The sequence below is a fragment of the Ovis aries genome, chromosome 4, assembly GCF_016772045.2.
Source record: "Ovis aries strain OAR_USU_Benz2616 breed Rambouillet chromosome 4, ARS-UI_Ramb_v3.0, whole genome shotgun sequence".
NCBI lineage: Eukaryota > Metazoa > Chordata > Mammalia > Artiodactyla > Bovidae > Ovis > Ovis aries.
This window is the reverse complement of record NC_056057.1, coordinates 21,580,691-21,592,963: the sequence shown is the minus strand read 5'-3', so window position 1 is coordinate 21,592,963 and position 12,273 is coordinate 21,580,691. Positions and strand designations below refer to the sequence as shown.

The following is a 12,273-nucleotide window of genomic DNA, read 5'->3' as shown; positions in this document are numbered from 1 at the left end:
TTTGAAATAGATACCCTTGTACTCATTGCACACATACAAAGCTGAAGCTTAAACACTCATTCATTCAATATTCGCTGAGTACTACCATATCCCAGACACTGTGGTAAGGAATGCACTGATATATTACACCTTATGCTTACAGACTTTTTTCAATATGGAGCCTGTCATTTACTTAAATATGCTGTAGAAATTATCAAAGTAAATCTCATGTCACAAATAAAACATCATAAAATAAAACTTGTGACATCTGTGTCACAAGTCAACTTACCAAGACTCCCGAAGTTTGGAAACGGCTATAGAACTTTTTTTTTTTAATAAGCTGGAGACCTACAGCTTACAAAGTCTTACAAAATTTCCTAGGTTAGAATTCAGTTTTTTCAAGGCCTGGTAGGCTGAAAGGTAATCCACCTAGGCACTTGTTAAATATGCAGTTTTGAGGGTCCTCCCTAGATGAGTGGTGGGGTTTTACAGCACTGCGGTGGCGCTTGAATTCTGTATTTTTAGAAATCACCCTAGGTGACTCAGCTTCCCAGCCCTGTGCTGTTGCGTTAAGTCACTTCAATCGTGTCCGACTCTTTGAGACCCTATGGACTGTAACCTGCTAGGCTCCTCTGTGCATGGGATTCTCTAGGCAAGACTACTGGAGTGGGTTGCCATGCCCTTCTCCAGGGGATCTTCCCTACCCAGGGATCGAACCCGAGTCTCTTATGCCTCCTGCACTGGCAGGAAGGGTCTTTACCACTAGCGCCACCTGGGAAACCTTTTCTGTTCAGCTATTTCAAATTATTTTCAGGACTGAAATAGAAGTATGCAATACATGATACACCCACTAGAGGGAGCATTGACCCAAGATTAACATGTGTGTGTTAGTCGCTCAGTCGTGTCCAACTCTTTTGAGATCCTATGGACTGTAACCTGCCAGGCTCCTCTGTCCATGGAATTCTCCAGGCAAGAAATCTGGAATGGGTTGCCATTCCCTTCTGCACGGGATCTTCCTGACCCAGAGATAGAACTCTGGTCTCCTGCACTGCAGGCAGATTATTTATCAACTGAGCCACCAGGGAAGCCCCACGATTAAGGTGTTCATGCTTATTTATTTACTCTCATGATGCTATCTGAGAGGAGAACAGCTTTATTTAATGAGGTGACATAAAAGGTGTTTGTTAAACTCTTGAAATTGGGTTTTAGAAACCCAATTCTAACAATAAAAATAATAAATATAAATTAAAATAAATTTATGTTTAAAAAATAATAAACTATTTAATTAAAATTAATTTTAAAATAAAAATAATAAAAATGAAACCCAATAATAAAAAATAAGCAGTCACAAAACGTTTAGAATAACAATTTCTGTGTGGCTTATATTAAAATTATCAGCATTTAGGAGTGGTTAAGACATTTTCCTTTGCCATCTAGAAAAAAAGAATCTATTTCTCCTTTCTTTCTACAGAAAAGGAAGTTATTCTACACAAGACAGTAGCTTGAACTTCATTTAAAAATCACAGTGTGTCTGAGCTAGACCATCCCTTTAAAGAGCAGAAAATAGACGTCCTTCTTATCAGAGATGAGAAAAGGACTCAATTCCACAGGGAGATTGTGGTCTGCTCCAAATCATGTGCTTGGAAAGTTACAAAGGCACGGAATGCTTAACGGATCCCATGTGAACAGTCTCCTCACCTGGTACATCTTCTGGATTTTGTTACCCTCACCAGCAATAAAATCATAAAATTGTGGATTGGAAGGAACCTAAGTAGTCTTCCAATTTAATCTCTCTTTTTTCAGATAAGAAAACTAAGACCCAGAATGGCCATGTCTTGGCCAAGGTCACTCCGGCAGTCCTTCCCACAGAGTTAATAAGGAACTAAGTCTGCCAACACCCAGGACAGTTTTTACCTTTTTCCTTCCAGCTATTTGATTTGATAACATTGCCCTCTTATAAAAAAGACTTCATGATGGCTAAACAGGATATTTCAAGTGAGGTCACAATTTCATAGCTCATTAGGATTTCATTTAAAAAAGCTTACAGTCTTTTTACTCTACGAAGGAAACACTTTATTGAATGTATTGTACTGCATGTAAGATATCAGGACATATTGTCGCTGGAGCGACAAGCAGTCGAGAGGAGATACCCCACCTCCAAGGCAAGGAGCACCGGCTGTGCTTTGCACCAAAGAATTGATGCTTTTGAACTGTGGTGTTGCAAAAGACTCTTGAGAGTCCCTTGGACTGAAAGGAGATTCAACCAGTCCATCCTAAAGGAGATCAGTCCTAAATAATCATTGGAAGGACTGATGTTGAAGCTGAAACTCCAATACTTTGGCCACCTGATGCGAAGAGCTAACTCATTTTAAAAGACCCTGATGCTGGGAAAGATTGAAGGTGGGAGGAGAAGGGGATGACAGAGGATGAGGTGGATGGATGGTGTCACCGACTCAATGGACATGGGTCTGGGTAAACTCTGGGAGTTGGTGACGGACAGGGAGGCCTGGCGTGCTGTGGTCCATGGGGTTGCAAGGAGTCAGACACGACTGAGTGATTGAACTGAACTGAACTGTTGCAAACTAGTACAGCAACAATAGATAAAATTTTTTTAATTTAAATCACAGCAAATTATTTGTTGTTTTTAATAAAAATTTTAAAAGTAATAGAAATAGGAGTTTTAAAGAACTGTGTTAAAGCAAAGAACAAATTTTTCCCACACATTTCTCTTTGAAGGCAATGAGGAGCGTTGTCATCTGTGGCAAACAGTCCCTCCCCAGCAGGTCTCCCCAGCACCATCCTGTCCAATAAAAACAACAGAACTTCCTACCAGTGAACTCACCATGTAGAGTTTAGCCATTTTCCTATTAGTTATATCTGCTTTGATGTCATCATCATCTTCTCCATCCCTAAGCTCTGGTTTTTTCCCTAATACCTGGAAAAAAAAGAGTACAGATAAAAAGATAAAGACCTCTCATTAGTACTGAAGTTAAAAAAAAAGATTCTAAAGTCATAGATTATAAAATATTAGCAACTGAAATGACAAGGCTCGGACATTTCTCACCAATCATGCTAAACGGGGCTTCTCCCACAGATCAAATCAATCAATAGCATTAAGTAAACAAACACTGAGTCTGCTGGTGATGTGAACTTTCAAGGAAGTGAAATCCCAAACTTGAAAGTGTAGGTCTCCGTATTATTGAAAACTAGTAGGAATTAATTAAAATACGAGTTCTAAGTTCAGCTGTGCAACAAAATATCTTCCATAACCTCTGCTTCTACAAGCAATCTATAGGTTTAATTAATTTATTGTAACAAAGTCTTGGGCAAAATTACTATTTGAGGGTAGGATACTATTATTATTATTGATATAGGCTGCTGCTGCTGCTAAGTCGCTTCAGTGGTGTCTGACTCTGTGCGACCCCATAGATGGCAGCCCACCAGGCTCCCCCGTCCCTGGGATTCTCCAGGCAAGAACACTGGAGTGGGCTGCCATTTCCTTCTCCAATGCATGAAAGGGAAAAGTGAAAGTGAAGTCGCTCAGTCATGCCCGACTCTAGGGACCCCATGGACTGCAGCCCACCAGGCTCCTCTGTCCATGGGATTTTTCCAGGCAAAAGTACTGGAGTGGGGTGCCATTGCCTTCTCCGATTGATATAGGCTAGGCTAGATGAACTGTCAGTTAATCGTATCATGCTTTGCTTCCTGCTGCATTTTTGACACAGAACAAACCAACGTCGAATGGATGAATGTGCTTATGTACTCTTTGCACGCCTGATGCAATCCAAAAGTTTAAGGAAAGCATTTGGTAGAAAATACATGTGGATATGCTTTAAATTTCTGTACACTAAAATCATCCCCCAAAATGCCTATAAAGACCTTAATTAATGAATTTAATTAATTGACATAAGTATCATAGTATGTTAAGAACAGGAATCAAATACAAATTTTTTCAAAACCATATGAGTTTTATAATACAAAGATATAAATTCAAGTTTAAAAATGTAAACATGCTATTTATTTAGATTTAATAAATATTTAATATACAATGAGATTCCACGCATAATGTGTTTTACAGTCAGTATTCCTTACAAATATACTGTATGAAAATACATACTGCTGAATACCATACAACAATAAAAGTTTGAATTCTAATCTATGCATGAGTACAGCAGTCTCGAGTTTAGAAGTATACTAAAGACTTATTTTCCTCTGGAAATATGCCCTCTTTTTGCTTACACAATGATCCATAAAATCCTTCTATTATTGAACATACTAAATGACTGCAATATAGTTTTTCTTCTTTTGCTAAAAGCAGGATCAAGACAAAAGTTAAAATGCAACCAAAATTGCTTTTTTTATAATAATTTTATCTTGGTTAGAAATATGTATTCCTTATAAGAGCAGTGAAAGATGTCATATGCCCTTTTAAAGTTCTACTCCAATGAAGACAGTAGTTTGCAATCAACAGTTTGGGTTAAAGGACATATTTAATTCTGAAACAGAGAATCTGAGAATGCTCCTTGAAAGTTTCACCTAAACCAAGACCTGTCATTCCAGCTTGGAGTCCCCTCTTTCCTTCAATTATTTCCTGTAAGTTTCCACTTAAAAGTACCACCATTCTCTAACATGCTCCAAACTTAACTTTATCTTTCCACAAAACTGACCATTCTCCATCTGTGTCAGTGAATCTCTATTTCTCTCTCCACCTGGACTTAAAATCATGACATCAGTTTTGAACACCTGCTATCCTTCATTTTGAATCTCTTAGCTGCTCAGTCATTAGATTCTCCCTCTTAACTGATGATGTTGAAAGTCTCCGATCCCTGCCTACATTAACCTCCACCCTAGTGAAGTTCTTCATCACCCAAGTCACAGGTTATGCCTACTCCTGTCAATTCCCTCCTGCCTTCAGGGCCCCATTCATCTTTTCATCCAGAAAGTTATTCTTTACAATGGCTGGAAGACTCCTTATTTCACTTCAGTGTTTCAAGAAGATGACTCCAGATAAGATTTACATCTTTTATCTGGGGTAGTGATTTTTTTTCAATTTTTTGTTTTATTTATTTCTTTATGGCTGTGCTGGGTCTTCACTGATGCCTGGGCTTTCCTCCAGTTGTGGAGGGTACACAGGCTTCTCGTTACGGTGGCTTCTCTTGTTGTGGAGCACGGCTCTAGGGCACGTGGGCTTCAGTATTTGCACCTCCCAGACTCTAGAGCACAGGCTTAGTAGTTGTGGCACACTGGCTCAGCTGCCTCAAGGCATGCGGAATCTTCCTGGACTGGGGATGGAACCCATGTCCCCTTCGTTGGCAGGGGGATTCTTTATCAGTGAGCCATCAGGGAAGCCTGGCAGTAGTGATTCTTAAGGTTCAATGCGCTCAAGTACCATCTGGATAACTTGATAAAATACAGATTCCCAACTGCCAACTGCTACAGTGGATTTGAGGTGAAACCCAGAAATCTGCAGGATTCCCAGGTGGCACTAGTGGTAAAGAACCCACCTGCCAATACTGGAACCATAAGAGAGGTGGGTTCTATCCCTGAGTTGAGAAGATCCCCTGGAGGAGAGCATGGCAGCCCACTCCAGTATTCTTGGCTGGCGAGTTCCACAGACAGAGGAGCCAGGTGAGCTACAGTCCATGTGGTTGCAAAGAGTCAGACAAAATGGAAGCGACTTAGCACACAGGCATGCACCAGAAATCTGCAGATGATTCTGAACGGGATGCTACTGACAGAGCCCCTCTGCTTGGATTCCAAGGCACCTCCAGAGGCTGGATGTAACATACTCGGCATTATTTCCCAGCATCTCCTCTAATCAGGCTGATGTTTTCCACGTTCCCCGGCAGCCACGCACTTTCGTTCCCCAGGGCGGTACATAAAGCTGCATGTAACTGTCACCTAGGTTGACTGGGTGTGGCAGAACCAAAACCGAGCAATTACTCTTTGGTTGATTCAGCTAATTATAATTAGCACAATACTGTTCAGCATAGTAATAGCTACCACTTATTGAATGTCTCCTATGAGTCACACATTGGATAAGGAGCTTTAGACACATGTTAATTTCAACCTTATAAGAGCTCCCATGAACTAGATACTGTTATCATTTTACAGAAAATGTCACTGATACCCAATGAAGCAGAGATTGTTTTACACACTGCTACGTTTTGAGGCTGAGATTCTGGTTGTTGTTCAGTTGCTCAGTCATGTCCGACTCTTTGTGATTCAATGGACTGCAGCACACCAGTCTTCCCTGTCCTTCACCATCTCCCAAAGTTTACTCAAACTCATGTCCATTGAGTCAGTGATGCCATCCAGCCATCTCATCCTCTGTCATCCCCTTCTCTTCCCACCTTCAATCTTTCCCAGCATCAGGGTCTTTTCTAATGAGCTGGCTCTTCGCATCAGGTGGCCAAAGTAGTGGAGCTTCAGCTTCAACATCAGTCCTTCCAATGAATATTCAAGGTTGATATTCTTTAGGGTTGTCTCGTTGGATATCCTTGCAGTCCAAGGGACTCTCAAGAGTCTTCTCCAATGCCACAGTTCAAAAACATCAATGCTTCGGCACTCAGCTTTCTCTATGGTCCAACTCTCATAACCATACATGACTGCTGGAAAACCTGTAGCTTCGACTATACGGACTTTTGTCGACAAAGTGATGTCTCTGCTTTTTAATACACTGTCTATTTTTGTCATAGCTTTTCTTCCAAGGAGCAAGTGTCTTTTAATTTCATGGCTGCAGTCACCGTCCACAGTAACTTTGGAGTCCAGCAAAATAAAATCTTTTATAAGGTTTCTCAGGAGACAGGTAAGGTGGCCTGGCATTCCCATCCATTTAAGAATTTTCCAGTTTGTGGTGATCCATACAGTCAAAGGTTTTCAAGTAATCAAGGAAGCAGAAGTAGCTATTTTTCTGGAATCCCCTTGCTTTTTCTATAATCCAAAAAATGTTGGCAATTTGATCTCTGGTTCCTCTGCCTTTTCAAAATCCAGCTTGTACATCTGGAAGTTCTCAGTTCACGTACTGCTGAAGCCTAGCTTGAGCATAACCTTTTGAGCATAACCTTCCTAAGAGGTACAATGAGCACAATTGTGTGGTAGTTTGACCATCCTTTGGCATTGCCCTTTTTGGGGGACTGGAATGAAACTGACCTTTTCCAGTCCTGTGGTCACTACTGAGTTTTCCAAATGTGCTGACATATTGAATGCAACACTTTCATAGCATCATCTTTTAGGATTCGAAATAGCTCAACTGGAAATCCATCACCTCCACTTGCCTTGTTCATAGTAATACTTCCTAAGGCCCACCTTACTTCAGACTCCACGATGTCTGGCTCTAGGTGAGTGACCATACCATCATGGTTATCTAGGTCATTAGGACTTTTTTTATACAGTTTTTCTGTGTATTCTTGTATTCTTCTTAATTTCTTCTGCTTCTAATAGGTCCTTACTGTTTCTGTCCTTTATCATGCCCATCCTTACATGAAATGTTCCCTTGATATCTCCAATTTTCTTGACATGGGTTATTTTATATCTGTCTGAGATTGATGATTTTATTTCTTTGAAAATTATCCATTAATGATAGTACCCCACTTGTCTAAACACCATGTAGTGGAATGCATTTATATATTTATTGCTTTTTATTATGTCGCATGTATTCAACTAAAACTTTTCAAGTGCCATAATGTGCCACACTTAATATAACCGATGCTTATATATCAGTGTGTACCAGACAACTTTCTAAGCACTTTACATTTATTAAATTGCTTCATATTCATAACAAGCTATGAGGTGGCACTTTCATTATCCCATTTTACGCCTGAAGAAAAAAGACTAAGTTCATGCAGCTAGTAGGTGACAAAGTCCAGATTTGAACTCTGACTCTGCTAGTTCTTAACTAGCAGACTGTGCTGTCTCTCCAAGCTATGTCAAAAAGTCTTCACTCAACTGTTGAGGACTTGTCATTGGAGATGAAACAGGGTGTTTCAAAGCAGAGATTGTATATTTCTATTTATTGTCATGTTTATTTCTCCCATGCTGATCAGAATAATGCCAGCAAATACTCCATGCAGCACTCATCCTATACACAATGCGTAGAGTACTCTCCCTTCCTCTCCGCATAGCTTTCATTTTTCTCAAAGTCCTATCTGTCTACTCCCCTTTCCTCTCGGTTCTGCCTATGCTGTGGGCATTAAAGGCTGAAAGAGAGGAGTTCTTTCATCTATCAGTGTTGTGAGAGCAAACAGCCCTTAAAAAAGATAAAACAGACATGAAAGAGCTGCTAAAAAATGTAAAACAGTAAAACTATGATACTTTTTTATCCATAAAATCATCAGAGGTTAGGAAAAAACTGACAATATCCAGTGTTGGGAAAAATTCAGTATTCTACCAGGCATTCTGGTGAGAAGGAACATTTTTCAAAGTGATGAATTAGTAACAAAAACCTTAAAAGCATGGCCTATCCAGCTTACTCTGTTGACCATACTTCACAAGATACGTGAAAAGTCCACTAAACACATATCCTAACACAAAAAACCCATCTGTTTACCTTGTGAAAGTCACAGCCGCGCAGAGCGTGTTTCTCTGTATACATATAGTTTAGCCAGGTATGCTACTAAATTATTAAAAGCAAACATCATAAATTAAGCTATGAACGGTGGCCACTTCTTTTATAATTGTATTTTAAAGATATGGAAGAATATTTAATATTTAATAAATTTTCAGAAAAATGCATGTGTGGCATCAACAGCACTCACGAAATGTTTTTAAAAAATACAGGTCAGAGATAAGAAAGAGTTCCTCCACCAACTATGTCTACTCACACTTGGAAGGCAGCTCTGCTCACCACTATATCACCAACACTGTACTCTATTTACTCTTATGTGTAAGGTAATTCGTGTCAACATATGCATATAAATGCACATTAAGGAATATGATGGCATTCCAAATAAATGACTTGGATAGAAAAAAAAAAAAAGGACACCTATCATTTGATTCAATGCTCAACATGGAAGGAACTGATTAAATAAATCAGGCTATAGCAATACAGTGGAAAATTTTACAGTCATTATAGTATGAAAATTATTTGATGATTAGGAAAATGATTACAACATTTCAAGTAAAAATTTAGATTTCCAAGCATTATCTACAGTATGAAAACTCTTTCTTACAAAAGCACTGAGCTATGTATGTGAAAACAAAGACTGAGAAAATTTGGTTACTCTGTTTTCAAAGGTGGGACTTAGGGTAATACCTTTCTCTACTATGACTAATTCAAAAATTTCAACAACAAACATGTATTTTTCTTTAATAAAACTATAAAAACTTTTATTTAAAAAATGTTGACATCTCGTATTTGTTTCCCAGTAGTAACTTATTACTTGCTGCTGCTGCTGCTGCTGCTAAGTCGCTTCAGTCGTGTCCGACTCTGTGTGACCCCATAGACGGCAATCCACCAGGCTCCCCCGTCCCTGGGATTCTCCAGGCAAGAACACTGGAGTGGGTTGCCATTTCCTTCTCCAGTGCATGAAAGTGAAAAGGGAAAGTGAAGTCGCTCAGTCATGTCCAACTCTTCGCGACCCCATAGACTGCAGCCCACCAGGCTCCTCCATCCATGGGATTTTCCAGGCAAGAGTGCTGGAGTGGGGTGCCATTGCCTTACTTAAATTAGAGTAATTACCACTTCATTTTAACTTTGTGATGGAGGTTTAGTCGCAAAATCCTATCTGACTCTGTGACTGCACGGACTGTAGAGTCCAACAGACTTCTCTATCCATGGGATTTTCCAGGCAAGAATATTGGAGTGAGTTGCCATTCCCTTCTCCAGGGGATCCTCCCAACCCAGGGATCAAACCCAGGTTTCCTGCATTGCAGGCAGTTTCTTTACCAACTAAGCCACCAGGGAAGCCTGACTACCTTAGGCTTCTGTCTCAGCTGTATTCCCTCAGTTCACCAAAGGATAGTAAATATTACTGGATCCCTAACAGCTCTAGGCTTTTTGACCGAAGAAGCACTTGTTAATGTAAAGACCTAGAAGGAGTTACCAAATGGCACCCCACTCCAGTACTCTTGCCTGGAGAACCCCAGATGGAGGAGCCTGGTGGGCTGCAGTCCATGGGGTCACTAAGAGTCGGACACGACTGAGCGACTTCACTTTCACTTTCCACTTTCATGCATTGGAAAAGGACATGGCAACCCACTCCAGTGTTCTTGCCTGGAGAATCCCAGGGACAGAGGAGCCTGTTGGGCTGCCGTCTATGGGGTGGCTAAGAGTCGGACACGACTGACTTACCAGCAGCAGCAGCAGCAGGGCCCCAGGGTTCTTAAGTTTTCAGCTAGGAAATGAAGTACCTCCAAAGATCACAGCGACTAGTTTGTTACAGATGAGGGCCTAGTTTGTTACAGATGGGATGTGAATACAAAAATGGGAGTATCTGTATCTTTTCCTCTCTGTTTTATCAGTAACATAATGGAAATGCTTAACAATGTAAAAACTATTCCAAATATATTAAAGAGGTTGGAAATTTGTGGAAATACAATTTTGTTCTTTGCCTAGACTTTCTTTTCTGCTGTTTATTCTTTGCCTTCAACAGGAGCTCAATTCAAAACAACTCTAATTCTAAACAACAACTAAAATAAATATCAGGAGATATTTATATTAAATTATTAAAGCAAACACACAACCCAGCTCTATATTCACAATCCCCTATCTTCAGAATTTCTAGGTTTTCATGACCTGTGCCAAGACCATCCTCAGCATCTTGTGTGTCTTTTGTAGGATCCACTGCAACTTTGTTTAAAGCTAAGTTGGCTTATGTGTAAATTTGTTTTCTTAGAAAGAAGGATCAAGCAGTTAAGGAAAACTTTGCTATACTTTCATAATCCTTACTGACTTCTCACATTTGCAATTGTTTTTATTTATTTTGGAGCTTTGAGTCAGAGCCATCTGTTTTGGATATAAAATTCCAACATTTGCAATATAGCTCATACAAGATCCATTTTCCCTCCTTTGACATTCAACAGAAACGTCAAGATGTTTGGACACTTTACAGTAAGAAATTGAAGTAAATAATAAGAAAAGAAGAGATAATTATGTGGCCTGGAAGAAGAACAGTAGATAACTCAAACTCCAAATCACCTGGGATAAAAATTATTTACACTGGTGTCAAGTCCTACAGTGTTAAACAGAGGGTTTTATGTACTTCTCATCCCAATTTCATCTCAAGATTAGGAAAATGAGTTAGGAGTGTGCCTTAGGCCCAGGTCTTAAAAACACTGAAGCAAGGATGTAACTAACCCCCTGGAATTCCAACTCCTACCGCAGTGCTTTTAAGAGAATGACACATGGCATTGTTTTTACCTTAATTATTTCACTGTAAATGGCTCTGCTTCTTTTCTCACTACAAACAGAGTAAGTTTCTGCATTCTAAGAGCTAAAATTTTAATTGCTCAATAGTTTTTCTGTCTTATTTCCTTTCCCTAACTGGAAAAAAGATCAATACAGTGCAAGCATATGGTGAATAGAAAGAAATTGTTCAAGTGAAGTACAGCCTCATAGTTACAGTATATTTACTTACTTCGAGACAGTTTATGTCTTTGATAAGACTAATATTTGATAACAGGGAAGAGACACTCATATAAAATGACAGGCAATTCTGAGAAAAGTGGCACCCTCCTGTAGCCAGCCCCACCTAATATGGAAACAGTCCATTTGCCCTCCTGCTCTCTCTCATTGATGTACTTCCCCACCTCTAAAACACCTTTATCCCTTTACTGGTAAGTCATATAAAGGCTAATGTAATACATCAAATAGTGGGTAAGGTATTTTAGATCGAGGGAAAGCGTGTGAAATACCTGTTTGGATAAAAGGACAAAAGTGAAATGAATGTCTACAAGAGAGCTTCGTTTCATTATCTCGCTCAGGGCTGTCCAGCAGAATTTTCTGTGACTATAATGTTTCATATCTGTGTGATCCAATACAGTAGTCACTAGCTACCTGTAGCTACTGAGCACCCGAAATGTGGTGAATGTCACCAAGTAACTAAATTTTAAGTGTTATTTAATGTTAGCTAATTTAAATCAAAACCTAAATAGCCACTTGTGTCTCACACATCAAATACATGCCTCATTTGACAACGTAGCTCAGGAGGATGCAGAGAAAGCTGTGGCCTAGGGGAACTGATCATGACGGAGACCTGAACCTCAGCATTACTGTAACATCCACACTGTAGAGATTATACTTAGGGAGTCAACATCATGAGAAAGTTAACTCATAAATTATTGTAATATAGAAAG

The 12,273-nt window shown here is 39.6% G+C and overlaps 1 protein-coding gene across 1 annotated transcript in view; it reads right to left on the bottom strand.

The window, feature by feature from the left end:
- Positions 1 to 12,273, bottom strand: part of SCIN (scinderin) — a 78,535-nt gene that overhangs the window by 27,102 nt on the left and 39,160 nt on the right. The window contains exon 5 of the mRNA XM_004007756.5: positions 2,822 to 2,914. Within this exon, the coding sequence (XP_004007805.2) occupies positions 2,822 to 2,914 (93 nt within the window). The remainder of the gene's footprint in view (positions 1 to 2,821; positions 2,915 to 12,273) is intronic.